This window comes from Diadema antillarum, unplaced genomic scaffold (assembly GCF_040938485.1).
Source record: "Diadema antillarum isolate AM-2024a unplaced genomic scaffold, OU_Dant_1.0 seq00000461_RagTag, whole genome shotgun sequence".
Classification (NCBI taxonomy): Eukaryota; Metazoa; Echinodermata; class Echinoidea; order Diadematoida; family Diadematidae; genus Diadema; species Diadema antillarum.
In genome coordinates, this window is record NW_027271432.1 from 106,623 (window position 1) to 132,834 (window position 26,212).

The window sequence follows — 26,212 nt, forward strand, 5'->3', positions numbered from 1 at the left end:
ATTGACCTGAAACATTCTTGTCACATGACCTTCGACCCGCACGGACAGACGGATGTTCAGAGGCATGGACATAAAGAATTTGGATCACTGTCAACGTTATATGTCTCTGTGAACATCCTTTCCGGTGACACAAAATTAAATCAAATTGTTTGCTAATGTATCAATCTATAGTGCTAAATAAAGTACATAAACATTTATGTCCAGCTACATGTATCTGTTTGCACAGAAAAAAAAAAATACTTTTGTAAAAAAAAAAACCAGCAACAAATGTGCAATACAATAAATCGTTTGGAGGACCTCCCAATACTCCCACGGGTAATGTACACGATGATATTTGCTACTTATTTTATAACATTGCAAAATTTAATTCAAAAGAATTGCAGCAAAGTTTGTTTGTGTTTTGAGATGAATTGCAACACTTTCTGAAGATCAAAACAACGAAAAGCTGAAGTCACCGAAACTAGCTAAGTTTGGCTTAAAAATACATCTATTCACCTACATGAAAAATTTGTTTTCTTTTGATATTTGAAGTTGGTTTCATGAATAACAAGGCATTAGCAATATTGTGTCTCGCCCACTTGCGAAAATAACCAGAAATATATTTTTAATATAACATATGACCTCAAATGACCTTTAACCTTACCATGTCACCCCTGAGGGCAACATAATATGCAGGTCCCCCAAGTGTATCTACAACCCAAGTTTGGTTGAAAAGGGAGCAATGGTTGCGAAGCTATCTATCATAGGGGAGTCTTGCAGGTAAACATTAACGTATAACCTCAAATGACCTTTGACCTTATCATGTGACCTCTTACGGCACCATAACATGAAGGCACCCCCAGTGCATCCATCACCCAAGTTTGATTGCCATTGTAGCAACATGTGTCGAGTTCCGTGTGATAAGAGAGTCTTCCAAGTAAACTTTAACGTATGACCGCAAATGACCTTTGACCTTATCATGTGACCTCCAATGGCACCATAACATGAAGGTACCCCCAGTGCATCTATGACCCAAGTTAGGTTGTAATCCAAGCAACTTATGTGAAGTTATTTGTCAAAAGAGAGTCTTGCAGGTAAACTTTAACATAGAAAAGAAAGTCTTGCACATACTCTTTAATATATGACCTCAAATGACCTTTGACATTATCACATGACCTCCAACAACACCATAACATGAAGATACCCCATAGTGCTTCTATCACCCAAGTGTGGCTACCTTTGCTGTAACAGTTGCCAAGTTATGCATCATAAGAGAGTCTTGCAGGTAAACTTTAACATTTGTGACAGACGACGGACGACAGACGGACGCCATTTGGATCCCTTAGTCTCGCCTTCACCTCCAGTGGGCGAGACAATAAAAAACAAGAATTACTTCACAAACGTTAATGTGAATTACTAACACATAAAGATGTTTATGAAACCAAAATACCTGAATCAAACAGTAAATTCTTCAAGGCACCTTAGATCTTCAAACTCATCTCTGCTTGCTGTACCATAAACTCATAATTCTTGGGGTGATCGATCATTTCTGTATGCTGGCCCATTCCTATGGAATAGACTCCAACAAAACACTCGTAATCTGTCCTCTCTAAAAAAGTTTAAGAGCTCACTTAAAACCTGATTATTTAGACCTGAAGCTCAAACATGCAAACTTTAACATGATGATGATGTTCCTGTGCCTAAATCATGACAGCTGGCAATACAGTCATGTCTATGTCATGGAAGTACTCTTCTTAAGTAAACCTGCTCTGATGTTCCTTCACAAGTTCCGCTGTTGGTAGTGATGGTTGCATGGCGATCGTGGGGTGAATTCTTCGGGGGTCATCTTCTGCCAGTGAGACATGTTGTGACAGATGCCCAGGTGTTTCGGCTCGCATCCTGAACACTTCCGACATGAGTTGTGGGATGTACAAGTAGGTCTTTGGTTCCTTGATTGGGAAGACTGTGAATTGTTTTGTCCTCTTGTTCCAGCGCTTACCCCACCGCAGACGTCTATCTTCAGTTTTAGCTTGCTTTCGGTCAGCGTGGTGATTCACATCAAGAACAGCCAACAAAACTCTTGTGGTGTAGCCTACTGGATGAAAGTAGGAACGCTTGGTGGCGTACATGAGCAAGGTTGTGTGGAACGACTCCAGGTTGCCAGTATGTCGAAAATCAGTGTAGTAGGGCAAAGACTTCAAGAAGCTTTTGTCCATGATGATCTCTTTGAGTTTTTGGTGTGGAGGACTGCCAGGAGATAGCCAAGGTGTTGTTGCATCCTCAAGCGGTTCATGGTCACATTCTCCGGCTCTACCATCCACGGTGAAGAGCCATTCATGTTCATTGACGACATGATGGAGAACGCCAGCAAAATTACCAGCCAATTTCTCGGAGTCACCTTCGCATGTTTGTGATGAGTGCCAGAAATGGTTACTTATCTTGCGTATCCAGGGTTGTAATGCTGCACAATTCTTCTGTTGCGCTGCAGCACTCAGTTTCTTTACAAGATTTTTGCTCCCATGCCAAAGGTCCCACTGGTGTTTTACACTTTGGTACTTGGCTGTTCTTTTCAGGGTAGCGGCAATCTGTGGATGTGCATTGGTTACGACTGACTCAACTTCTACTCTGGTCATCAAGAAGTCCAGGCCTCGTGTGAAGGCAATGCACTCCATATTGGGTGACTTTCCCGCAGCCTCTTGCATCATCACGGTGTTGGTGTGGAGTATTCTAGACGTTTGCTCATCACAGAATGAGTAGGTGCAGAACGTCGAAGAATGACCCGGCGAGTCTGAACATCCATCTCCTGAAACAACCACAGGGCCATCATATGTTGCTAACAGTTCTTCTTGTTTCTGTTCATAGAACTTCTTCACGGCTGGAGCGATGTAAAGTTTTTGGATTCTGTCAAATGTTGTTCTAAACAGCACCCTCAAGCTCATGAACTTAGCCATTGTAGCTATCTTTTGGTAACTGTTCCCTGACATTACTATGCATGATGACACCTGCAGAGTGCCAGCAAATACACCTTTGTATCTGGGCTGAGATGTCCATGAGGAGCCATGTTTTCTTGCGCATTCCCATATGATGATGATGGCTGTTCCTTTCTGCACAGTTCTATAGGCAAAAGGTTGCTCACACTTTGGGCATGTTGTTCCATACACAGTTTTCACAAGCTCAAGTAGTTTGCCTTCAAACACAATGCATTTCTTTTCATTTATCATTGCCATCTCCTCTGCTTCCTTTCCATCATCTTCATCATCGGAGACATCCTCGGTGGCACCAAGCTCATGGTCAAACACATGTAGGTACAGTCCTTCTAGTATTTCATCCTCCACTCTGCATAAACAAAATTGGAAAATGTATGTCAGCACTTTTTGCATATAAAGTTTGTAACAACTTTATGTACAAATTAATCACTGAACTTATTCTTTTCTACTCAATAATGAGAAGGTCAAAATATGATCCATGTGTATAGTTATCTGAATATTTACGAAATGAGCACTGTCTTGTGATATTATAAATTTTGAAATTATTCAATGTTACCACATTGTGATGCTCAAGTTTGTGGAATCAGCTTTTCCAGTTACTACGAATGTTGATTAATAAAACACTAGACTTAAACATACACAGAGGATGTCTCAGAAGCAATGGCCTCATATTCAGGATATGTCTGCTGCTGAGGACGAGAAGGAAGGTAATCTGTGTCAGAATCCGTGTCCGCCAACACCATGGGCTGCCGAACTCTGTGTTGAATGGCAAGAATGAGAAAAAAAAGACATAAGTATTTAATTAACCTAATATATAGTGCATACAAATATAATGTATTCTTGCATGTCTTCATGCACTTTATTGAAGGGTGCTACATGTATATGCACCAGAAGTAAAAGGATGTAGGTTCATATCTGGAATACTTGGAGAAATATATGTTTAAACATATATATCTATCTGCTTCATATAACTTAGTATTTCACCAAGTAATCCCAAAAGTATGTGACTGCAAATGAAAACCCCACTCCTCTGTTACAGTTTGTAGGACAAATAACAATACACATTTTCACCAGGATTTCAATGGAACATGAGGTACCAAGTTGATGGGAATATTGATAATTCTAAAAAATTATACTTGATACAAGACTGTCAATTTTATTTTCATAGGACTGGGGATATTTTTTCACTCAGAACAAGGGTTGAGGTTTAAGTGTGCAGTTCAACAAGTGTAATACATACTGTGAAGGAATTCCAGAAGCAGTGCCACCTGTTCAGGGAGGTAGGTCACCTGGATCCAGGTCAGGCACTGTGGTTGTAATATTTGGCACTTCATGTCTGTATTGAAGGACAGGGAGAACATAACAAATATGGCCACTTATGCCACCCAAAAGATAATTTGATAGAGGTGCTGGAATAAATGCACATTTTGCAATAGAGTGGTGGGTGGGGGCTGAGCATTTACCCCTCATGCATTCATTACTTGAGAAAAATTTGATGTTTGAAGTTACAATATGACTTGAACATTCATTCCAAAACTTATCGGAGCATCTAAATATAAGGTAGTTTCATCAGAACAAAGTCTTAACCAGATCCAATGTGTAAAGATGGACAATGTTGGACAGCTAGACAGACACACAGCCTGTATATATTGCTTTCATGGCAACCGAAAAAAAAATAACAATGATAATGAAAAAATGAATAATTAAATAACAATACATTGTATTATAAAATGCAGTCACATCCATGCACATGAGAGGGTTCATGCCAAAAATACATATAAAATTATCATTCAAGTACCTATGTCTTATACTTGCTGAGGTTAGATACTGGTAAAGTTTTCTGGGATCTTGGTGTATAATAAAAACATAGAAAATCACATAATTTCTTGGTGCGAGCATTCTGCCCGCCATCTGAATAAGGTATTTAATCATTGTCCTATGTCCAGCAACTACCAACACTACTGGTTTTCCCATAAATACTTTAATCAGTTGTCCATTATACCTATTGTCTGTTGAAAGGAAGAAAAGAAAACACACACACAAACCAACCTTCCTGAAAAAGATGGGAGGAGGGCTTTCCGTGTTCTCAGAGTTGATGCTTGGATTGGTTCTGTACAATCAATGAAAGTACGGAATGAGTAGTTGTAAATCATTTCTCATGAAAATAGTCTACAATCAAATACTTTGCTGTGGTGATGTGATATAATAATGTGAAACAAGTTTAATTTTCTATGTTTCTATTTTTCTTTGTAGTTGCACTCTACTAAAATGAATATGAGATACTTCTTTACCACTGAAGGAGTCGGTCGCTATGCTTCGTAGAAGAGAAGTTTTGATGACTAAGAAATACTGTCAGAAATTTTTCAAAACTGACAAGATGACAGTCACAACTTAAAGCTTGTGCGTAAATTTTTGCTGCATTCTCGTACTGTAATCCCACTTTCAATGTTTTCCATGATTATTCATCAACGCAAGATGCTCTCTCAGCGACATTTTATGATTTTTTTCTTTCAGTATCACGCAACTTTTGAGACCTAATTTGTTGCTCCTGAGCGTACCATTTTGAAGCCATGCCTCTTTAAGATTCTTTTTCTTTCATAAATTAGAATACATTTATATAAAATACATTAATCAAAATGTGAAAAGTCTAACTACACAGTCTTGAAGATTACATCATCTCCTTTTGTGCAAATTTTCCTGAGAATTGCGCAATCCACCACCGTGATCTGAAGGGTTTTGCCCTGCCTCCCCTCCCCCACTTAAATAACTATATCTTTGATAGGCTGTGCGAGGTTTGAGGGCAGAGGTCATTATTTTATTTCATCTTTTTTTTAGTGGATTTTGCATTTTGCTCACCAAACAAGGTTTCCTTGGGACTGGCTATGGTGGGAATGTTTACTGCAGATGAGGAAGCTTCTTCGGAAGCCTGATCTGTGGTATGATGGAAAGGGTAACATACAATTTCAACACAAACATAATATAATATGAAATCATATAATATGTAATAACAAAGATAATTACTCTAATAACAGTGACAATATGAAAAAATAATACAAATAACAATACTATAGTAACTAATACTAAAACTATGATGATAAAATCTAACTAGATTTCAGGAGATTAAAGATTACATATGTGAAAGAACTGAAAGAAAATAAAATGAAAATTTTTAAAAAGATATATTGTCAATTCTGAATTAAAAATTGTTTCTATGTTATTAACCACATGGTAAAAATTTGGCACTGGAAACAAAAAATCTAGATGCAAATTTTCTTGTTCTGTAATAATACACAAAGTAGGCCTGTGGAGCCGGGAAATGTGCAAACGCCGGGAAATGTGCAAACGCCTGGAAATGTGCAAACGTCTCGCCGGGAAATGTGCAAACGCCGGGAAATGTGCAAACGTCTTGCCGGGAAATGTGCAAATCTCTCAATTTCATCAACGGGAAATGTGCAAACGTGACGCCGGGAAATGTGCAAATGTTCAATTTTGCCGGGAAATGTGCAAAACGTCGCCGGGAAATGTGCAAACCATTCATCTCACCTATATTATGTAGAGATGGAAGAGAAACTCTCAATCAAAGCTGCGCACGACCCATTACCATCTTTACCACCTGTCTTAGCGACCATCTGTCTTGTTTTTTATGCCTCCGCCACGAAGTGGTGCCGCAGGCATTATGTTTTCGGGTTGTCCGTCCGTCCGTACGTCCGCCCGCATTCATTTACGCGATAACTTGAGTAATATTTACTGGAATTTTACCAAACTTGGTCCAAGTATAAAGTATGATGGGGCAATTACTTGATTAGATCTTGAGTGAAATCGGCCAAAGGTCAAAGGTCAAAAGTCAAGGTCAAGTCATGAAATTTTATCTGTTTACGCGATAACTCAAGACTGGATCAAGCAAATTTCACCAAACTTTGTCCAAGGATGATGTATGGTGGGACAATTACTTGGTTGATTTTTGAGTGAAATCGGACAGAGGTCAAAGGTCAAAGATCAAGGTCAAATCCTAAAATTTAACTTTTTACGTGATAACTCAAAACTGGATGAAGCAGCTTTCACCAAACTTGGTCCAAGGATGATGTATGATACGGCAATTAGTTGAGTAGATTTTAGTGACATTGGCAAGAGGTCAAAGGTCAAAAGGTCAAGGTCAAATGCTAAAAATGTTGCTATTTCCTCATATCCATGCAATGCCCAAAGGTATTTTCTTGAAACTTAGTGTATAGACATATATCTACTGCATAAGGATTCTCCAAGGGGAGTTTCATGTCATAAGGTCAAAGGTCAAAAGGTCAAAGATTAGGTGAAAATGTTACAATTTTACTTTTCTCACAAATGGTTCAATGTAGGCCTATCTTCATGGAACTTGGTATATACACATGTAGTGACTGGCAGGGATTATCTAGGGAATTTAGGGGTCATGGGTCAATAGTCATGGGTCAGAGGTCAAGGTCAACTCGTCCAAAATTTTACTATTTCCCTCATATTCTAGTATATGCAATGCTTGCATTATTATTTTTAAAACTTGATATACATATATTACCTAATGGAGATTCTCTTGGAAATTTCCTGCCAGAAGGTCAAAGGTCAAAGGTTAAGGGTCAAGGCCAGGTTTAAATGTAAAAAAAAAAATATTTTATATTGTAATTACACTCTTTCTTTATACCTTGAAAATTACTCAATGCATAAACTTATAAAAGGGTCAGTCAGAATTTTGCCAGTTATGTGAAACTGTTATCTCACATTGTGAAGACATTATACTATACACCTATTGGGAGAATCATGCATTATGGCGGAGGCATCAGTCGCCATAGCGACATTTCTAGTTTTTAATTACATTTTCAGCATTTTCTTGCAAACCCTACAATGAATTTTCACCAGATTTGGCAGATAACATCTTGATGGTGATATGATCGTAATTTGTAAAAATGAGCCCCCCCCCCCCCCCACACACACACCAGTCCTAAGGAGGGGGGGGGGGGGAGGAGTTGAAGCCTCAGAGTCCCTAAACGCTTGATTTTTTTTCTTCATATGTCGAACCGAAAAAGAAAGAGCTAAGTTAGAGCTATGAAGACATTAATGACTAAAATTTCATGTTTCATTATGGCGGACCCAGGGGTGCCCTGATCGGGGGTGAGGGGGAGGAGAGGGATTTTCCACATTTTCAGCATATTCTCGAAAAATCTAGGACGGATTTTCACCCAACTTGTGAGATACAGTCATATATATGTTAATATAATCTTGATTTGTTAAAATGCGCCCCCCCCCCCCAATCGCCGATGGGGGGATTTAAGCTTCACTTTTAACATCCCAAAAATGTGGATTTTTAAAAATCTTCTTCTGTCAACCGAAAAAGATAGAGCTAAGTTTAATAGTGCTATGAAGACATTAACGCGATTAATGAATGAAATGCCATGTTTGATTATGGCGGATCAAGGGGTGCCCAGATCGGGGGGGGGGGGGGAGGGGTGATGGGTGGAGGGGGATATTCCACATTTTTGGCATCTTCTTGAAATATCTATGAGGGATTTTCACCAAACTTGACAGATAGCAAGATTATGGTAATAATTATGATCTTGATTTGTTCAAATGAGCCCCCCCCCCTCCCCCACCGCCGAAGGGGGGGGGGGGGTGGGGCTGCGGGGGGTTGAAGCTTCAGCAAACCTTAACTCTGGAATTTTTAAAATCTTCTTCTGTCAAACCGATGAAGATAGAGCTAAGTTAGTGCTATGAAGACACAGCGTTAATGAATGAAATTTCATGTTTGGTTATGGCGCAGATCAAGGGGTCTCCAGATCGAGGGGGTGAGGGCAAGGAGAGGAATTTTCCACATTTTCAGCATCTTCTTGAAAAATCTACGACGGATTTTCACCAAAATTGGCAGATTGCCTCTTTACGGTGATATGCACTTAATTTGTTAAAATGAGCCCCCTCCCATACACACACACACACACACACACACACACATACATACACACACACACACACACACACACACCGCTTAAGGGGGGGGGGGGTGAAGCCTCGGAGTCACTGAACTAAATTTTTATCTTCTTCGTCAAACTGGAAAAGAGAGCTTAGTTAGTGCTATGAAGACAATAATGCCTGAAATTTTATTTCACGTTTGATTGTGGCGGATCGAGGGGTGTCCTTATCGGGGGGGGGGGGGGGAGAAGGGGGGATTTACACATATTCTGCATCCTCTTGAGAAATCTTTGATGGATTTTCACCGAACGTGGGAGGTAGCATCTCTAGGGTAATTCAATTTAACAAATTAAGATCGAAATTTAACAAATTAAGATCGAATCACCATAAATATACTATCTGCCAAGTTTGGTGAAAATCCGTCATAGATTTTACAAGACTACGCAGAAAATGTGGAAAATCCCCCTTCTCCCCCTCACACCCCTTATCAGGGCACTCCTGGACCCGTCATAATCAAACCTGAAATTTTAGTAACTATAGTGTCTTCATATAACGTAGTTCCACATTCTTCGGTTCAACAAAACAAGATTACAAATTCCAGAGTTTAGGGACCTGAAACTCCAACTCCTCCTCTCCCCCCCCCCCCCCCTTTGGCGGTGGGAGGGGGTGGGGCTCATTTTACCATATAAGACCATATCACCGTAAAGATGGTATCTGCCAAGTTTGGTGAAAATCCTTCTTGAGATTTATCAAGAAGATGCAGTAAATGTGGACAATCCCCCTCCTCTCCATCACTTTCCCTCCCCCCACCCCCAATCAGAGCACCCCTGGATCCGCCATAATCAAACATGAAATTTCAGTCATTAATGTCTTCAAGTCACTAACTTAATAGCTCTATCTTTTTTTTTTTTTTGTTCGACAGAAAAAGATTTTTAAAAATCCAGAGTTTAGGGACTCTGAGGCTTCAACTCCCCCCCCCCTTTTCGGCCGGGGGTGGGGGGGGGGGGGAGGATTGGGAGCTAATTTCAATTCATAAAGATCATATTACCGCAATGAGACTATCTGACAAGTTTTTATTGAAAATCTGTTCTAGACTTTTAAAGAAGATACTGAAAATGTAGAAAATCCCTCTCCTCCCTTCACACTCCCCCCCCCCCCCCGATCCGGACAGCCCTGAATTCGTCATAATCAAACATGCAATTTCAGTCATTAATGTCTTCATAGCACTAGTTTAGGGATTCTGAGGCTTCAATTTGAAGACTCCTCCCCACTTATCGCCCCGTGCCCTGCAACCCTGGATCTGCCATTAAACGTGAACTCCTGGCATCAATATCTTTAACGAACCAACCTAGCTCATTCTTATTTGGTTATATGATACAAGAAGAATTTCGATAATACCGTAGTTCTGGGACTTTGACCCCCCCCCCTTTTTTTTTCGGGGGGCGGGGGTGGCTACTATATAAACAAATTGAGATCCCATTGCCATAATCGTGCTACCTGCCAATTTTGTTGAAAATCTGTCAAGGATTTCATTAAGAAAATCTAAATGGTGGAAATTCATGGGCAGTTTTGATGTGGAGTTTATCTACTATCTTTATACACAATATCGCTAAAGGAAATGATTTGCACATTTCCCGGCGACGTTTTGCACTTTTCCCGGCAAAATTGAACTTTTGCACATTTCCCGGCGTCATGTTTGCACATTTCCCGTTGATGAAATTTGCACATTTCCCGGCGAGACGTTTGCACATTTCCCGGCGTTTGCACATTTCCTGGCAAGACGTTTGCACATTTCCCGGCGTTTGCACATTTCCCGGCGAGACGTTTGCACAATTCCCGGCGTTTGCACATTTCCCGGCGTTTGCACATTTCCCGGCTCCACAAGGCCTACATATATACTTTCACATATCCCAACAACTCAATCTCCCACATTTTTACTTTTATTGCACACATTCACTCACCTATTATCAACATCAATTGATACGATATTGTTAAACTTTCTAAGAAATACACATAGTATGTACAATACAAACCTGAAGTAAGTGTGGTCATGGTGCAATCCTGAAGTACTACAAGTCTGGGACGTAACTCCAGGGGGTGGCAATGTGGCGATGTCTTCACAAATAAACATTTGGTAATGTGTTTAAAAAGCTGTATTTTTTTCTTCTTCTGTTACATGGTATTATGGTTGCTGATAGGCCACTTTAATCCTTTTTTTTTCATTACTTCAAAGGGTTCATAAATCAATTTGTACTACATGTGATATGCAAACATCTACTGCTTGTATGAAGTATTAGCCCCACAGAAAAATTGTTAGATACACTCAACTCTCCAAACATCAAAGGTCTATTCATGGTCCCTTCTCTTTATATTGTGTTGTTTATAACTCTTCACGAGTCAAATTTTTCCCAAGTCAATAATTAAGCTATTTCTTTTGTCCAACAGAATCAACTTAGGCAAAACTAAATACAGCTGGGTAAAATGATTTTAAGGTTTAGCATACACACAAAATCTATTGCTCCAGTTACAGTAACTTACTGAGGTTATTCAAGTATGTTTATAAAGTCTGAGGTGAATTCTTCTTTACATGTCTGTAGGTACATGTACCTATAGAAATTGTGAGTGCATAATGGAGTGGCTCATCCACCTCCATGTGTACAGATAGCTCTTTACATGATAAGATGTGTTTTACTGTACAATAATGGCTTGATTGTCTCACATCTTGATGATTCCTTTTTTTACGCTTCTCAAGACTTCTTCACTATACATTATTTACATATCTTTGTCTTTTTTTCTAAAGGAAAGAAAAGAAACATTCTTACCACTTCCATCTATGGGAGTTTCTCCTACAGGCATCACTGGCCCTGGCTGAGTCTGTGAACAGGACTTTGCAGAACTGCGTGCACATGGTGAAAAAAGAAAAACATACATTTATGTTCATTCAAACTCTACAAAATCAAATTATGTTCTAAGTACTGATCAATGTACCACACTACCAAGTCCCCCCACATTCAAATGTTTAGCTGTCTATCTTTTCCTACATGTATATAATATACAGATTCAATAATGAGAAGAAACACGACTAGAATTTAGATTGCAAATGTACACGAATGTATATTGATCAAGCAGAATCAACAAAATCTCACAAGGTTGTTTCATATAATACATAAGGTTCTGTGATGCAATTTGCAACACTTTTACAAAGAACTCTGGTTTGTCCTGTTACCTAGAATATGTGTGATCATGGAAGAAACCTTTCCCGATGGAAGTGTCCTCAACAGAACTACTCTGCTGAGTGCTATGTGATACTGATGACAAGTGTGATGAACCTGCAATGAGAATTGGAGGGGAAAATAGAGTTGAAGGACAGTCTAAAAATCACATGTGAAAAATATGTGTAGCCAAATCTTTGCAAGAAAGATATGCTTGAAATGCACACATCACACATTTTTGTATGAAAGGATTTGGGGAAGTGTAAACTGAATTCCCACCATGGATAGTTTGTTCAGTTGGTAAATCAAAGATAGGAGGATTACACTGCTGACAGCTTTATGATAGTTTCAAGGAAAAGATCCATTTATGCAGTATTTTTGCACTCTTCATTGTTTTACTAATATGAAGAAGGTGAGCGTTGTATCACCTGCCTGGAATAAAGAAGCATGCCGAAACCCTTTCATTTGACTAGGTAAACTCACAGTTATAGTTCTGTCAGCTTAGCCTGGTGTGAATAATCTTAAAAAAAAACACACACACAAACTGAACATTAAAACTCATAGTTAAGTACGTGGCAAATAAGATGTAATGCCTCCTTCAGGCAGGAGCATAAAGAAATTATTGTCTATCTCCCTCTTACACAAACAAACAAAACACTATTGTCTCAACATTACAGTGTGAAGGATAACCATTATAAGTAAACCTATCACAAGCATCAGTATTTGAGGTTATGTGTGAAAAATGCCCTACAAATTAATGAAAACCGCGGATAGTAGACCTTTGTCTATAGTCAACTCAGTGTAACATCGCAAAGCCATTGGGTTAGCTTTCTACCAAACACTGATAAATACCAATCAGAGGCGTACCTTTGATCAACAAATAAGGGATGTGTCCAATCCCCCCTCCGTTGTAGTTATGCCACTGATACCAATTAATGGTACTTGATGAAGCTCATACCTGTACATGTTACAAACTGATAGGTTCATTGCCCCTTGACCTATGACCAATATCTGTATTAGAATTCAAACAATGGATTCTTATGAACTGTTGTTCATCGACGACTTTCACACCAATCAACATCCCCATTGGACACTCCTATATGAAGATGTGAAGGTTAATAAAACTGTAACTTTCACGTGCAAGGGTATTGTACGTACACTACTGTAACTCTGTAGTACTTACTACCACTGACCTGACACTGTCAGTGTAACCAAACTTTAACGAATTTCAACTGTAAAGGAATAATTTTTTTTTTCTTCAGAATTTACATTTCAACATACTTGTAGAAATTCACATGAAAAGATGTACACTTCACTGGATCACTTGAATTTGGTTTCAAGATTATTGGACCAAATGTATTGGAAGTTTGACTATAAATGCAATATAGATGCCTGAAACTTTTGCCAAGTTTATGAAAATTACAATTTGTATATCAAAATTCCTTAACCAAACTTAAAATGTAGGGCCCCTAAATATGATAAAAGAGGAGACTTTGCTGTACAGTTAAGTCAATGGGGACAAACAGTATTTGAATCGCAGCCATGAAATCTGGCTATGTAAATTCAACCTGGATTGTTGACGCTAGCTGCTCAGGAAAGTGACCTCTCTGTATCTACATTGTATCTAGATTCTGCTCCGCAGTCAAGACAAATTATACATTTGCACATGAAATACTTTAAATTCTCAATACTGTGATGACAAAAAAACTTACCACTACTTGCGATTCCCTGACTTGACATATGGGATGTCGATGTCAATCTGTATTTAAAAATAAAAAGAGGAAAACTTAACGTTAGAACTATTCATGCATGGAAAATGGATTTTTACTTTCATTTTTGTACAACTTACCTTCAAGTCGAAGTAGGGCCTAAACTAGAATCTATTATTGTTAGATCTATCATCTTTGAACCTATAGTTCCCCTGTTTAAAACGTTAGAGTTCTACCAGATCTATTGGGTTAGACTACATGTATGATGGAGCTTGCGATAGATCTATTCAATTTTTTAAAATTTATTTGCAAATCCTAAATCATATTCTTGGGGAATTTGCATAACATGATTGATATGAAAAACTTCTCATTTAATGGGACTAATGACATTTGCTGCCTACTGCTGCTAGTGCTGGGTCAGTTTTTAAGAAGCGATAAACTGCCCCAGCAAATGTCATTTCAATTATGGCATTATCATAATTTGACATAAATGAGAACTTAGAGAAGTTTTTCGCGGAATTATACATAGAAAAATAGGCCTACTTGTCGATCAAACGCAAAGGCCCTAAAGTTACTGATACTAGATTAGAAAAAGTCATTCCACTTCAATCATTGATTCATGTGTAGACTTCTACTTACACATCATCTGGATCTGGATTCCTTGAAGTTGTTGACTTGGCCAGCTGGGGTTGCTTGATTGGCGTAAGCCGTGGCAACACAATTCCACCGTGCATGTCGTAACACGAATTTGCACATTCTAAATTCCTGCAAAACTGTTCATGCAACTCCAGCAAGTGGAAAGCAAATTTTTCATCGGCACGCTGACGCTGAAGCCTCCCCCTCTGGTCTCTTACTTGTCCTCCAGCTAAGAACACGTCTCTCTGCGTTCTCCACTCGTCGATAGCGTCAAACAAGTAGATACGTTGCCTCGAGTTGGACGGCTGTTTGATCTCCATTGTGAGGTTTCATTACTAAACCAAAGCCAAGGCTAAGCCGAAACAGTACAGCACTTTTTATTGCAATCAGTACACGCATACCACACACAATATTGATATTGACATACCGGTACCGACGACTTTCTATCAACTTTGTTATGTTACGATCCGGCCCAACGTACTGTAAGCTGTACGTATAACACAATATGCAGCTGACGCAGCAGACAATATTGCACGATGAGATCATAACAACCTGCCATATGGCCATATGCATTGCAACTTGCTATACATGAAGCTTAGAGTTTTAATATTTCTTCATCAAAGCATATTTATAAATACCAAATATTAAACAAAGTATTATATGAATAATTTATGATATTGTTATATAATATTTTCAGACATTTTGAAATATTATTGCTTAGATTGCTGAAATTGGCACCATAGTGCAAATAAACAGAGACTGGAGCCAGATACGTACGTACGTACACCCGACAGCTCTCACTACTTGTTGTGTCGCGGACCGGGGGGGTGTTTCATAAAGCTGTTCGTAAAGTTACGAACAACTTACGAGCGACTGGTGATCAGTTGCGATGTGCTATACTTAATAGAATTTCAATAATTCACCACAAGAACTGATCACCAGTCGCTCATAAGTCGTTCGTAACTTTACGAACAACTTTATGAAACAGGGCCCGGGAAAGATTTTCATGCGCATGGCTGTTGTGCGGTTTTGTGCGTGCACCCATTCGGCCCCATTCGGAAGGTATTCGGGCGTCCATGTTGAAATTACAGTGGACGGCTCGCACGGCTCTCGTGCCCCATCTGGTTTTCGCTGGTGCGCTGCGTAGCGTCGTGTTCGGCATTCGGTACGTACGGGGGTACAATAACGGGAGGAGCAGCTTGTTGTGCTTTTCTACTGAGCTGCGAATCGCCTGCGACGACCGGTTGCCTTTAAAAATCATGTGAGGAGTCATGTGTCAAGATATGTCTGGAAATAATTAAAAGACGTTGCCTTTTCTACCTTTGTTCTGAACACAAAATTTTTGTAGTCTTTCCTGCTCACGGAGAAAGAGTACAGACCCACATTCCCACATTTTTGTGGTGTTCCTTTGGCAGAAATACACCGTTGTATATGATCGTAACTCATATTGATTTGATAGTGCAATGAAATCTGCTTGAAGTCTCAATGACCCAATGTCAAAACTTTACAAGTGGTATCATTGTTAATATATGTTCGCATTAAAAACAAGAGACCCGGGGGTCACGCGCTCACCTGAGTATCGCAATTTCACCTTCCATGCATTCTTGCACACTCTTACCTGAGAACATTGGAAACTTAGGTCTGCATATGGATCCCCCCCCCCCCTCAACTCCAGGGTGGGGGAAGGGGGGCAGGCATCCCTGAATCTGCAATGAACAAACTTGGAACTAAAGTCATCAATGTACAAACTCATGGTATTAACTTTGCTTTATCATTTCTGGTTCTAGAGTAGAAGATTTTAAATATTCCTTAATGTGGGGGGGGGGGCCTAGGGACCCCCCTCCAAGAGGGACATGGTGCCCATTTGAAGGAATAGAGATTCTATCCCCCTAGGGATGCTACCTGCTAAGTTTGGTCAAAATTCATCATGAGGTTTTCAAGAAGAAGAATGAACATGTACACTTCAGGCCCCATTACAACTGTAGGACTTCTCCCCATCCCCTCTCCTGGGTCTCAAGGGGGGGGGGGGGGGGGGGGGGGGCCACCCCTGATTCCGCCAACCCCATGAACAAACTTGAAACTACAGTCATCAATGTACTAACTCATAGTATTATCTAAGCCCTATCACTTCTGGTTCTAGAGAAGATTTTTGAAGATTCCTTAATTTTAGGGGGTTTGGGCCCCCCTGGGGGCCCCCCAGGTGGGCCACGGTGCCCATTTGAACAATTTTCCACTGATAAATAATATTCCTTTCTGGTCAGTTTTTCTGTTTCCGTTTGTTACATACTCAAAAAGCTGCATCACTTCGGTGATCCCTCGCATTTATCCCCAAGTTGGATTATCCTTTGGGTTTATGCCAGGTTCAAGTGTGTACGTGTGTGTCACACACAAACACACTGCCATAGCTTCTGACCATTCAAGCATTGAGAATTTAGGGTTTCTGGGACGTACACTGAACTAGGGCTTTCTACAGCTCAGTCGGTAGAGCACCGGGCTAGCAATCCGGAGGTCTCGGGTTCGAATCCCGATGGAATCCCATTTTCTTTGCTCAATTTTCCACTGATAATAATTTTTAAGTTAAATTTGTATTAATTGTATGTATGTTGAATGTGATGATTTTCGTACTTATGGTTATGAAATTATTCCTTTATGTCAATGTATAGTTTTATATGATGAGATGTACATCAGTGTAATTCGACCTTTGGTTGCCAAATCAGATTTTTAATAAAGACCTTTCAATCAATCAATGTAAGCAGTTGAGCCTGGAGTACTGCTCTTGTTCCTTCAGAGGATTGCTCATCTTTTGGAGGTTGTTTTCTTGTCTCTCCAATCTCTCTTTCACATGTGCGATCTCCATGTCCTTTTTCTCACTTGTAACTTGAAGATCATGTCACCCTTTTGTTTCTCTATCTCTCCCTCGAGCTCTGTTAGTCTTCTGTTCACAGATTCTTTGATGACTGAGAGGAACTGTTTATTTGTAAGGAGGTCTTTCATGACATCCTGATCAGGGACAGTTGTATAACTTCTCTTACCTCCTGGTTGAGGGTGGAACAGAGGCCATTGCTCTCCACTGATCAGGTGTAACCGATGTACACGTATGTGATCAACAAACATTGAGTTTAGGAATTCAGTTTGGCATTCACTGGAGAGGTTGTTGTGGCAAATATTATATATACTAACAGGTGTGTAGGGTTCCGCGTCTGTTGTTGATGCAGACTCAGAATTCTTACGGCATGCAGGGTACTAGGCCTATATGAACTTAGCCTGCAACCTGAAATGTCGAGAATCCCTCATCCAAATGGTATGGATGGGCAGAATAACTTGTTTGATTGATAGAAATGTGTGAGTCTAAAAATTATGATATAACAGAAATTATTTTCTTTCTGCTGATATACTTCTTTCTATTTCTGGAACTGATCTTTAAAGAATGGATTTAAGAGCTTGCTAAGTGGATGCCATCATTCAGTTTCACTCACTGTATATATGTTGTATCACGTACAGGCCTAGACTGCTCCTTGTTGAGGTGCATTACGCCCAGGTAAATATCCAATGTCTCTGTAAGCGCATTCATACTGAGGGCACTAAAGTGACACTATTGGCATCACACTAACTGTCTCTGCCCTAGGAAATAGTTGGAGATACCTTGACACTAAAGATATTACAATATATGTACTTCCAGAACTTTGATACAAGACCCTTAGCATGTGTGTAACTCTCAATGAGGATATGCTACATCTCTTACCTGTCCTATTTCATCAAATGCCATGACAACGACTGCTGCTCCATGCTTCTTGATTACTCGGGCCTTGGCAATGAAATCCTCCTCCCCTTCCTTCAGGCTGATACTATTGACAATGCACTTTCCTTGGCTACACTTTAACCCTGCCTCTATCACTTGGAACTTAGATGAGTCGATACACAGCGGGACCTTCAAAAATAAGAGAATTGTTTAAAATGCTTGTGAAGTTGTGCAATTGGAATGTGACTAATTTACTCCCTCTCTCAACAATTCCACTAAATGAACATTTCACAGCACAAGTTTGAATTACACTTGGTCAGATCATATCAAAGAACATCATAATCATTCAGGGACAAGTATGCCAAGAAACATGTGGTCTTGCCAGACATCTCAAAGAGCTGCAAAGATTGTATGTTTCGTAGTGATATTACTAGCAAAGCATTCCTCATTTTTTGGGAAAGTGGAATATCGCATCACACTAATCTCACTATTTGATTGACATGCCGTAACCTTGGGGTACTCCAGGCTTCAGTGTTGTGTTCTTAATGCACTGACGACAAGCTGATGCATTTCCCACAGACACCTGCCCAAGTAAACTCAGGGAGTACATGTATCTAATCTTCAACAGGTTAAGATATATGGTTACAAGTTTGTTATCACGACGACCATATTTAAAAAATCGTTGCTAATAATCAAAATGCCAAATCATCCCTGTGAGGACATGTCTAACATAATTACAATAATCATATTACAATAGTAATAGTAGTAGTAGTAGTAGTAATAACAATAATAATAGTAATAATTATGATTATAATAATAATAATAATGGCAAATGCTCCAAAAAGCAGCAGTGCTGGGGATGGCGAGAGTCCTCAGAAAGGTACTTGGAAGTCTGAGGTTCCAGGACGAGCAGCTCCTGCTCAAGCTCCACTTCTATGGAATAAGAGGACAGCTCTTATCTTGGATCCAGGACTTCCTCCAAGGGCGCAACCAACAAATGACAATCGAAGGGATCAAGAGCAACACTACCAGCCTGTCTTCAGGTGTGCCCTAAGGCACAGTGTTGGGACCTTTACTCTTCTTAAACGATCTTCCTGAATGCGTCTCATCATCATACGCCTCTATGCTGATGATGCTCTCATATATATCGATCCATAGAGTCATGTGAGGACACTGAAGCTCTACAGCGAGACTTAGCCAACGTTCAGGAACGGGAGCAAAAGTGGCTTATGTCATTCAATCCCGACAAGTGAGAAGTGCTACAAATTTCCAACAAGCTTTATAAGAAAATCATCGCATCAAACTCATATTCCATCCATGGGACAGCACTCCTAGTTGTGGATGAAGCAAAGTACCCGGGCATCACAATCGATTGAAATCTCAGCTGGAAATCCCACATTAACAACATCTGCAAGAGTAACAGCACCCATGGTTTCCTTTGACGCACTCTGAGGAGATACCACCAGGCCATCAAAGAGCAAGCCTATAAAGCTTTTACATCTGGCTGATTCTAGGGTACTCATCCACAGTGTGGGACCTGCATACATGCACCAAAGAGCTCATATCTCAAATAGAGATGGTGCAACGGTGAGCAGTTGCCCTCTTTGTGTTGTCTGATTACAAACAGAAATGCTGCAGAAACTACAATGGCAGTCACTCAATGAACACCGTTCCCACTGTCATGATATGACATATTTTGTATTTGTCACGTAACAATTTGTCTCATTGTACTACTGTTTATTAGGTAGCTCATGTAAGAAATTGATGTTATCGCAATGGTTACAAAAGAAGTGCAACTTTAAAGACAAAAGCTTGCATCAAAATAACCATATAAGAGATGTTGCGATGCACAATCAAAGTAAAAGAGAGTGATTTGGAATGAAATGTTTTGGGGATGAGTAAACCCTACATGACGTCAAAATACGAGGAAAGGGTATCCCTAGTAGTATGCCTTATACTATCTGGTATGTGGACGTCGTGAATGACGTCCACAAGTTTCTAGCTAGGTCAAAACAGGACCACTTCAAAGAATTTTGGTTTCCGTGGACAGGAAGTGATGACATCAAGCAGAGGCTTGACCAATGCAAAATGAGATACTCAGGAAAGTTTTGACAGACAGAAAACTCCATCCAATAAGAAAAGGGGGCAGGACTTCTATGAAAACTTTCTAGGAAGTCACTTCATTTAATTAATTTTACATGGAGACCAATGGTCCAATAAATGTATAAATTTGCGGTGTTTGGGCACAAAATTCAGATGCTATTATTTGCGGAACACTCAGGACCAGGCTACGGTACTTCGAGATTGCGAAGTAGAGAGTAGCAGAGTGTTATTTTGAATCAGTGTGATTCAGGGATTGTTGCATTTCGGCTTGGACAGCCTGACCGTCCGGAAGAGAATCTAGGAGGATTCGAGTTTAAACACCAACAACTAATTGAAGTTGCTTATGCCTTGTAAGTTCCTATGTAATTCCCGATATTGCATTGTATGTGTGATGTTTGTATGTCAAACCGAATTTTAATTGCATGGTGAAAGAAATAGAGAATTAGAACAACGCTTAGATTTTAATGGGCTGATTAATCACCCCTATTCAACATTGAAAGAATGATCCATGGGGAAACATTATTATGGAAATTATGTGTGGCTAATCAGTGGTAATATGATGGAATATATAATTATATGTTTTGTTGAAGTTATATGAATAGAATCAGGAATAACCAAAGACCACAAATTATAAGGGAGGTATCATGTTATTAAATTAACAGGGTGTTTAGGGTTCCAGGGAGAGAGCCACCGTTTAGGGTTCCAGCGAGGACCAAGTTTAGGGTTCCAGAGAGGACCAGAAGTAAGGGGAGACGACCCGCTACTTCAGGCAGGGCATCGTCGACAACCTAGAACAACCAAGCACGGGAGCTTCTAGAATAAACCAACGAGCAGAGCAACCAAGCTCAAGATCAAGTGGAATTGGATATCTGTATTCAAGTTTGTACTATGTTATTGTTGTAAACGACCACAATTTGAGACCAGTATAATAAATCTTACTGATTGTTATATTGTAAGAACACTGTGTGACTGACTACTTCTTTCGCGGCACTGTAGTTGCACAAGTCGAAAGAGTTGAATGAGTGAATGGTCTGCTAACAATCTGCTGCATTTAGAGAAAGTCAACCTTTGACAATAGAAAAGATCCCAGTCGCAGGGAGGACTTTCGTTCCCCACATTCAGAGGAAAGTCCCCTGTGACACCCACAAGGTAGTCATGCTATACGATCATGAACAGCCTTGTGGCTATTCCTGCAGCCCCATCTAACATATTCCCAGCTTTAGAAAGAATGAGAGCATACCAGTATCTAGGGACAGTAATTTTCCGTTACAAAAAATTGGCTTCTCCGTTTCAGAAAGTCATGAATTCTGTTTTAACATGGTGGAAAAATGGAAATTCTGTTTTCCCATAGAGATTGTACACAAACACAAAAAATGCAAATTCCTTTACATATATTTGCATGCAAAAATGAGCAAAAATAAAATACCATAAAAACTCATGTATATGGTGCACCTTTTTGGCATCGGGAAATAGTAAAAGTTAGGGGTGCGCCTTATATACAGGTACAACAGAATTGCAGCAAATGTTCTGACATACAAGTACACAGTATGCAAATGTACACCAAATTTTATAATGCCAAACTTGGGCTACGTGTAATGTATATACACATGAGTTGATTTTCTGTGGGTTCAAAAACAGAATTTGTGACATGAAATCCAGTTTCCTTACCCTGTACCATAATCAGTCAGTCTGCCACAACGATAATCCATATATGCCAGCTGTACATGTTGCCGATGTGTGAAACACATGCACTGTGTTTCTGGCTCGGTTACAGTAAACGAAGTTTGCGTTTAATAAAGGAATTAATGTCTTTTACGAGCAGAAGACAAATGACTGTTGATCATAAAATAAACTAAAATATAGTAATCAGAGCAACTCCATGGTTCAGATGTAAAGTTCTTTCGAATTTTGAAAAGTAACATGCAGTTTTGCAGAGTGTGAGACCAGCATGCACTGTGGGTGATTTAAAGTTCAGTGCTGGTGCTACTGCTAGTGCTCTCTCAGCACGAGCACCGGTGATAAAACCAAACTTGAAATCAGTCGGTGTTGGGAGGTTGACCTCAAAGTTATGACGTATATAGTTGGTGCTGGGCTCTGTGTTGAATGTTGTCTGCTGAAGCGAGCTCCATTTGTGTAGGTGATTTGCATGCTTTTTTCCCATTGGCCAACACTAGCCCCTCGTGATTATTACCTTTGTCACTTCAAGTTCGGTACTGGTGTTAGTGTAAAGGCCGTATCTCACCAACGTAGACGTCTCCGCGACGTCTCCAACTTATCAGTCATAGCAGTCGCGGAGACGTCTCCAACACAAAAATGGCTTGCGGTCTCACCAAGGAGACGTCTCTGAGACGAGTAATGGCAGGTGTCAAAAAGTTTCAAATATGATGGAGCCGTTGCAGGATCACGCGACTTGATCTAGGCAGTATGTCAGCATGCAGATGGGTCACATGGTTTTTAAAGTAGGTCAAACAGCATCAAATAGAGTTACGGAGACATCTCCGCCACCTCTCACCAGTTTTTCTGGTCTCCAGCAGGTCTTGGCGACGTCTCAGAGACATCGTGGAGACATCGCGGAGACGTCTCAGCAGTCACGGATATAATTAGTCTCCTCGATGTCTCCGCAACTGATGGAGACTTCGAAGAGACTGGAAAAAGTCTCCAAAAAAATTGAACATGTTTAAATTTCTTGCGACTCCTCAGAGACTCTGTAATTTTCAAGAGACGTCTCGGAGACTTCGCAGAGACGTCTCTGCAACTAGCAAAATATGGAGTCGCGAACTAGTTTCAAGCCCAGTGAGATACCCCCTTAACTGTGCGACACACGGGTACCAAATACTACATCATTTGTCAAAATATATCAGCACATGAAACTGACCTTGCAGATGTCAGGCTCTGACGCAATGAGATTAACAAATCTGGTCATAGCTTTGACCCCATCCAACATGCCTTCATCCATGTTGATGTCCAGAACTTGTGCACCTGCCTCCACTTGGTCTTTGGCAACATTTAAGGCTTCCTGCACAGATAAATGGGAACAAATGTAATATTTTTCACTGACTCTTAATTACAAATGCAAATAATCCATTAATCACACAGAGCACACAGAAATTCTGTCAAGTCACTTGTGTGAACAACATCAAACTAAAATTTTGCTATGGCGACTGGTATGCCTCTGCCATAATGCATGGTTCTCCAAATAGATCCATAGTATGTTGTGACAATGTGCGACGATAGTTTCACATAATTGGCAAAAAATTAAAATTACATATTTGTCACAAATATGTTGAGTGCTCATTTTCATTTGAACTAGGTTTAATTGGATGGATGGGTATATTGTTTAAGAGAGCAGGTAAATTGACCTTTGACCTTCAGCATATACACCCAAAAGTTGATAGGCACAACATCGTCCACTCATACATACATATACCGAAATTCATTATGATACCTCAAATGGTTTTTAAGTTACGCTGTCCATAAAATTCATTATGGAAGGATGGGAGGATGAAAGGACAGAAGGACGGAGGGAAGGAAGGACAGATGGACGGACAAACCGAAAACATTATGCCTCCGGTGATACTTCGTGGCGGAGGCATAAAAAAAAAAAATACATGTATGTGTCGTGTACTGTATGTATATTGAACAGTGAGTAGCTGGTTTTAGCATTAATTCTTTTCAAATAGCAAGAACATTCCACATTTGAAGTTATGGGCATTTGGTCTAATAACCTACATGTACATCTTTGAACACCTTTTCATTTCACAGGGGAACCCTATCAGATGAAGTGCTGCAACCAACATAGTCGCAGATTGAGACACTGCTGTGCTAGAAGGCTACTCAATGACAGGTCCTCGTAATCAAATATCAAAGTTTTTTTATAGCCTCTCTGTCACATCATGGTGGTAAATGGTGCACTAAATACAACAAAATTATCACAAAACACAACACTTGAATCAAGCTGCACCTATGGGGCACTCACTCGACTCCTTGGGAGTAATCCAGGCAAGCAACAATTTGCATGCATTGGGACCTAATGACCTTAGAATAAAAAGGGAAGATTTACACAATCACTTTTATCACAACAAAAACAATTAGAGCTTGAACCAAACATTATATTTGACTGGCTAGCTTCATCCACTACTGTGGACTTTCTAAAGCCGAATGACTTGTCAAATCAGTCAAATATAAAGGTTTGCCGAAGTTCTAATTGTTAGCTGCGATATACCTTTCCCCAAATACTGAAAGTTTTTAGTAACACTTGATTGTTACACAGTGGCCCAATACCTGTAATGCAAATTATTTCTGCAAGCTACTTCCTTTAGTCTGATAGTCACCTCAAGAGTTACTTGTCCAACATCATACAACTATGCCAAGTGGCATCTCACTAAAGTACAATGAGGGTACAAAGGAATAGCTGTCATTGTCTAGCCCATCTTTACTCAGGGAAAAAAAACAACTAGAAATATCACTGAAGGTGATTAATACCCCCGCCCCGTGACGACAGTCTTACCCAAGGAATGATCTTTCCTTGATCTTCTGCCATTTAAATGCCGTTACCATGGCAACGCAGCTTCCGACACGTCCGAAAAATATGTCTTGCACATCTTCCCACCAAGACTATTGTGTGTGCCACATTTCATAAGCTTTTGTCAAAAACTGAGGAAGTAGTTCAATCAACAAGATCTTTCATTGATCTTCCGCCATTAATATGCCGTTACCATGGCAACGCAGCTTCCGACACGTCCAAAAAATGTCTTGCACATCTTCCCACCAAGACCAATGTGTGTGCCACATTTCATGAGCTTCAGTCGAATACAGAGGAAGTAGTTCAATCCGCAAGATCTTTCCTTGATCTTCTGCCATTTATATGCCGTTACCATGGCAACGCAGCTTCCGACACGTCCGAAAAATATGTCTTCCACATCTTCCCACCAAGATCAAGGTGTGTGCCACATTTCATAAGCTTTGGTCAAAAAACTGAGGAAGTAGTTAAATCCGCAAGATCTTTCCTTGATCTTCTGCCATTAATATGCCGTTACCATGGCAACGTACTTTCGGGTACTGTCAAAAAATGCGTCTTGCACATCTACAACCAAAGGCACACATCTGTACCAAGTTTCATGGAAATTGGGCAAAAACTGAGGAAGTAGTTTGCAACACAAAATTTTCCATTATTTTGGCTCATAATATGTGAGCTGTTACCATGGCAACATACTTTTTGTCACTGTCAAGAAATGTGTCATGCTGACCTATATCCTAAGACAAACATTCAATATGAATTCCATGAGAATTGGAAGAACACTGATGAAGCAGTTTTGCCATGAAGCATTTTGCCCTATATTTTACCAATAACATGCCGTTACCATGGCAACGCACTTTTTGCCACAGCGGAAATATGTGTCTTGCACATTAACATATTCAGATGAACATCTGTACCTAATTTCATAAAAATTGATCAAAAACTGTGGGAGGAGTTCGCGACGCAAGATTTGTACCCATTTTTGCCCATAATATGCCGTTACCATGGCAACATACTTTTGGGTACTGTCAAAAAATACGTCTTGCACATCTACAACCCAAGGTACACAACTGTGCCAAGTTTTATGGGAATCGGTTGAAAACTGAGGAAGTAGTTCACGATGCAAGATTTGCAACGGACCGACCGCCCGACCACCCGACCGACCGCCCGACCGTCCGCTGATTCCTATATACCCCCTTCAAACTTCGTTTGGCGGGGGTATAAAGATATAATATACAAGAGAAGTCATTAAAATCAATAAAAGGGAAAGAAAATCATACCTCAAATCACTTTTTCCTCCCTGCTCACAACCAATATCACATTATTTTGGTTTGGTATTGTAGAGAAAGTATCAGCCTACCAACATTGGTGCCATACATGTGTATATACATGTATATCAGCAA

At 40.0% G+C, this 26,212-nt stretch overlaps 3 protein-coding genes across 3 annotated transcripts in view; all 3 read right to left on the bottom strand.

The window, feature by feature from the left end:
* The window catches only part of LOC139733128 (methionine synthase-like), a gene marked incomplete at its 3' end in the record, with an annotated part of 224,478 nt that overhangs the window by 106,588 nt on the left and 91,678 nt on the right, over positions 1–26,212 (bottom strand). Inside the window, 2 exon segments of the mRNA XM_071643969.1 lie at positions 18,194–18,379; positions 23,169–23,309. Coding sequence (XP_071500070.1) covers positions 18,194–18,379; positions 23,169–23,309 — 327 coding nt within the window.
* LOC139733117 (uncharacterized) lies at positions 1,490–4,319 on the bottom strand. The gene is made up of 3 exons (XM_071643963.1): positions 4,207–4,319; positions 3,606–3,722; positions 1,490–3,315 (listed from the first exon to the last, which is right to left on the bottom strand). Exons 2-3 carry the CDS (start codon positions 3,707–3,709, stop codon positions 1,734–1,736), a joined length of 1,686 nt encoding a protein of 561 aa, XP_071500064.1. The 5' UTR covers positions 3,710–3,722; positions 4,207–4,319; the 3' UTR covers positions 1,490–1,733.
* LOC139733119 (uncharacterized) lies at positions 4,274–14,336 on the bottom strand. The gene is made up of 6 exons (XM_071643964.1): positions 13,819–14,336; positions 12,121–12,223; positions 11,717–11,790; positions 10,928–11,009; positions 5,823–5,897; positions 4,274–4,302 (listed from the first exon to the last, which is right to left on the bottom strand). Coding segments are annotated over exons 1-6 (363 nt in total). The 5' UTR covers positions 13,847–14,336; the 3' UTR covers positions 4,274–4,301.

What these genes read in the sequence shown, in the direction of transcription:
- LOC139733119 (XM_071643964.1), bottom strand. Translation starts at nt 13,846, where the DNA reads ATGTCAAGTCAGGGAATCGCAAGTAGTG. An exon ending in CATGATCACACATATTCTAG is followed by an intron (nt 11,791 to 12,120) that starts GTAACAGGACAA and finishes ATGTGCACGCAG; the next exon opens with TTCTGCAAAGTCCTGTTCAC. An exon ending in CATGACCACACTTACTTCAG is followed by an intron (nt 5,898 to 10,927) that starts GTTTGTATTGTA and finishes ATCATACCACAG; the next exon opens with ATCAGGCTTCCGAAGAAGCT.
- LOC139733117 (XM_071643963.1), bottom strand. Translation starts at nt 3,709, where the DNA reads ATGGTGTTGGCGGACACGGATTCTGACACAGATTACCTTCCTTCTCGT. An exon ending in GCTTCTGAGACATCCTCTGT is followed by an intron (nt 3,316 to 3,605) that starts GTATGTTTAAGT and finishes TTGTTTATGCAG; the next exon opens with AGTGGAGGATGAAATACTAG.